This window comes from Buceros rhinoceros, unplaced genomic scaffold, assembly GCF_000710305.1.
Source record: "Buceros rhinoceros silvestris isolate BGI_N320 unplaced genomic scaffold, ASM71030v1 scaffold4182, whole genome shotgun sequence".
NCBI lineage: Eukaryota > Metazoa > Chordata > Aves > Bucerotiformes > Bucerotidae > Buceros > Buceros rhinoceros.
Genome location: NW_010396989.1, coordinates 17,864 through 22,324, shown reverse-complemented (window position 1 = coordinate 22,324; position 4,461 = coordinate 17,864). Strand labels below are relative to the sequence as shown.

The 4,461-nt window shown below is 41.6% G+C and overlaps 1 protein-coding gene across 1 annotated transcript in view; it reads right to left on the bottom strand.

The window, feature by feature from the left end:
- Positions 1-512: 512 nt before the first annotated feature.
- TBC1D31 (TBC1 domain family, member 31) overlaps positions 513-4,461 on the bottom strand; it is a gene marked incomplete at both ends in the record, with an annotated part of 20,128 nt that continues 16,179 nt past the window's right edge. Inside the window, 5 exon segments of the mRNA XM_010146058.1 lie at positions 513-629; positions 1,524-1,599; positions 1,602-1,673; positions 2,081-2,277; positions 3,275-3,413. Of these exon segments, the coding sequence (XP_010144360.1) occupies positions 513-629; positions 1,524-1,599; positions 1,602-1,673; positions 2,081-2,277; positions 3,275-3,413 (601 nt within the window).

The window sequence follows — 4,461 nt, the reverse complement described above, 5'->3', positions numbered from 1 at the left end:
GGCGTCGATGGGTTGCTAAAGCAGGTCCATAGGTACGTGTCTCCCACCGCCTGCAGAGTTTTGTATCTCAGATGCGTGTGCTTTTGAAATGTGCTTTCACCGGCTGTAACGGCCAGGACAGCCCAGCCCAGAGGAAGCGATTACAAACTAATTCCTGACTATGACTCTCAGTAAGATTCTGATGACAGTTCTACACCTTCTCAACACCATCAAATCATACATAACTAGGAGGGAAAAAGCACAGGTAAAAAGGTCAGCTCAGAAGGAGACTGGACTAGGCTGAGGTTTAGTATCGCTATTCTCACAATGAGACAGGCTTCAAGCCCTTCCTACCTGTGCTGCCTCTGCTAGTGCAGACATTTTTTCAGGTGTGAAATAGAATACAACAGTAAACTGGTTTACCATCCACTAAACACCCACACAACTAATGACTCAATCGCACAACGAGGTGTTCCGGTAATGCGTCTGAAATGAAATGTGAAAGAAAGGAGGGTCCTAACTTAGAAACCTACTGTGTGATGATGACTCTGATGCAGACAACGCATTCAGACAGATGTTCCCAGACCTCGGCACCTGCCGCAGTTCTACCCCTCTCTTTGAACATCCAGCCTTTGAATCGCTCAGTCTCTCTGTGGAGAGAAGGATTCTTTGTAAATGAAAAGTGTTTAAATTTCTAGAGAATTTTTCTAGCTTGAGGTGAAACAGTTTTTCTCCAGGAAGCAAAGCTGGAACACTCACTTGCTCACTCCAGCTAATGGCAAGTACAATTTGCTCAGAATTATAAGTCAATGTTTCTACTCTGTGGGTCAAAGCTATGCATCACTGTATTTAATTTTAAGAAATTACAGCTCCACATGTGTTTCTTCCTATATAATTAATCCTCTGACAAATGGCCCACTAAGATCACGAGGAATATTGCTACTCGTACTTGCAGTTTTGGAAGGAGACGCCCATTTTAATAATTTGCAGTAGCAAATTACTCCATATTAAAAACATTAGGTAAATTAGGGCAAAGTCTGAAAAAGTTTGCCCAAAGCAATACTAATCACCTAATGTGAATACTCATCACTAATCTTGTGTGAGCCTCGCAGAGATCGGGGAACAGGAGAAAGAGCTGCAAAACCACACAAACGCAGCACTGGAGAAGGATGTATTGGCCAGCTCTGAAGTGCATAAGCGTTTTCTTTCTTGGCACTTGGCAGAGTCACTTGTTGGGAGTGAGCTGGCTTTTCTTTATAGTATTTACCAGAGGATTTTTAAAGGGATGCGATTTTACAATCAGCTTAAGCTGATCTAAGCTTGTGCTCCTACATTTGTATTGCTGCATCTGACAGATACCAAACTGATTCCTTTCCAAGTCTGGCCTCATATATTGGTTTCATGGGAGAATACTGCCCAAAAGTAAAGGAGCTAAGATTAAGTTTGTCCCTAATGCTGGACACTTTGTATTCAGCTGCTGAATCCTTCATGCCAGTATCCATGCCAGCACCCACACAGGAGAACCGCATTACCTCTATGCTCACCAGAACAGCAAACTTCTCTTTGAGGCTCTTCAGCCAATTCTAACCCACCACTCCTCTTCTCTTCTAAAAACCACTTCTGCGCTCACCTGCAGCAGCAGCCGCCTTCTGCTCTTCTTCCAGCTGAGCTTTTTTCGGTATAACTTCTTCCCACTGTGCAACAGAGGTATTAAAGGTGTCTTTCACAGGTGTGTTACAAGGAAAAAGCAACAAGTAAAACCATCTGGATTATTGCAGACTACACCCTCACATCAAAACAGATGCTACTAAACTGACTTAAGTGTTTCTTTTTCGAAAACTTTCTCCTTGAAACACCTGGGGAGAGGTAAAAGTCTTGGGTTGGAGGAAAAAGTTGAGAGGAACTTGCAGAATTAGGAATATGTTTTCCTAAGTGTCAAATATCCTCACTAATTTCCTCCAGTGCTTCCAGAAACTTCCAGTCAAAACAGGAAAGGAGATTCCTAACAAAATATTTCTTCACTATCTTTCAGTTTTATGCTCTACCATCTTATAAGCAAAAGACAGTTACATTTGTGCCACTTGGGAAATAATGCCAATACCTTTTTTCCTTCTGCTTCCCTCATGGTCTCCAGCAGTTCAGCTTCTTTCACCCTGTTGTCATGCAGGAGTTTGGCTATCTCTTCATAACGCTTCTTGTGGTCCTGATGGTCACGCCTTAGTTTATGCAGTGCTTGCAACCTCCAGTCAGTGTCAACGTGTTTCTGCCCCGCTTTGGCTAAATCTTCTTCAGCCACCTAATAAAACATCTTTCTTACCAGGAATGTCTTTACACTCTGTCAAGCACACAGGGTAAGACGAACCGAAGTGTTCTCTGATATCACTGTTAGTCGTCCCCGCTGGGACACCTGCAGTGCCACTCCACCACTCACTACAGCAGGCTGCCTCATCTATCAGGACTTTCTTCTGCTGCTGCTTCATCCTTCTTATTCTTTCCCCTACTGAGGATCATTTTTTTTTTTTATAAAAATCTTCTGGGAAGAGGCATCAACTCTCGCCATGATTTGGGGGATTTTGCTTTCCTAGCATGGGTTTAGTCTGATTTACAGGTGCAGTTAGCATAAGATTGATAGCTGGATGCCAATACTTCCACCCACATCCATCTGCTTCCAAAAATTGAAGGCTGTTTACAAAAATTCAGACCCATATGTTTATTTCTAGACAAAATATAAATGCAGATGCCAAGCATATGGGCAGTGGGTTAGCTGCAACTATTTTTCCAACTGTGCAGTTACAAATTCTGAGCTTGTAAATCTGAACAATTCCTAATGTCAAGCTACACACTTTTATTACTGTGATCTAGAAGACAGATTCTACAGCTGAATTTCCTGCCAAGTACTACCAACTGGAAGTTCCTTTGAGGCTTACTTTTGTTTTATTATGGTTACAAACAAAACATGTTCCTTAACAGGACGATGACTTATTCTGAAAAGCACTTTTGAGACTTATGTGCCTGCTGAGTTTTGAGAAGTAAAGAAACATTACTATTCATGGCAGGCCCAGAGAACTCTAGTATTGTATCGCTGTTTTGGACACTTCAGCCAGATTTTTGAAAACCTCAACTCTTTAAACATGCCGTCGTAATCTATTAATATAGGTATCTAGAAATTGTATTTCTTTAGAACATAGCTTCATATTAACTTTTAATTGCAGTTAAGATACCACTAACTAGTACTGCTTGTACTAGTTAGCATACTGACTCCCCGAAATACTTCTAAGATCCAATCATCTCAGTATCTGAGCTTTATGTTTCTCTTCTCTATCTGTTTCTATCCATCTCTGAACAAGATGATGTTCTAGAACCACCTCTCTTCGACAGGCATCCACCTCTTCTTTCATTTCCTTTGTAACTGTCTCTCGATCTTTGATCAGATGCTGCCAAACACACAAACATGAATTCTTGTTGCCAAGACACTAACCCACATTTGTTATTCTGTCCCTTTAACGTTATTAAAATTTCATTACACAAGTATTTGAATATATCCACACATCCAATCCCACTGCGTAGGGTAACTGTCCAAGAAAGTGGTAGTCGCTGCTGGTTTATCCACTTGGAATTACACTAAGCCCAAGTCAGTCACCACAGTGGTCTCACAGGTTGATACTGATGTAATTCCATTCCCTGGCTTACAGTGGAGTATGAAAGCAGAATTCCAACTTAGATGAATTTGATTCATCATTAAAATATTCTGCACATTTATGGCACATTTTAGCCAAAACCTCAAAATGTTTCACAAATATAAATCATATTTCATGGCAGAGAGACTTATAATAAACACATCTGCAGCTTGAATGCAGAGATGACTTGACAAAGTACTACGAATCAGCATTAGACCTAGAAACAGAATTTCGACTCTCACCACCTTCTCTTCACGTTCATGAGGGCACATCTACACAGCTTTCTGGAGAAGACACAATGCCTTCCCGGGCCTCTGGGAACCTACGGAGCTGTGTCAGCAGAGTGCTGAAGCAAAGTTAACATGCGCGCCCTTCTAAGCTTGAGTATAGCCCCTCACTGACCGCAGTGAAACAGTCAGTTCAGGGCATGGGCAGGGAAAGCCCGTCTGCACAGGCTCTGGTGGGCAGACACAAATCCTCAGTTAGTTAAATGACTGCTACCTTTCTAGCCTAAAGAGGGTGATCACTGCAGAATCAGTTCCCTTGAACAGCTGACTTCACACGGACTGGAACACAATGAGCTTAGTCTGGTTTGCGTTATGCAGGCACGATACAGCTGGCTGTGTATTTAATATTAATAAATAAATGCTTTAAGAAATATAGTCCAATTATGCTCAGCATAGGACACTACTGAAGCTTTCCACTGGCAGCCTTGCTTTTCAATCATGTATACGAATTAACTCATATTTAACTTTAAACAGTGTCATTGATTAAACTCCTTTATTACTGAATAGTGATCCTGCTG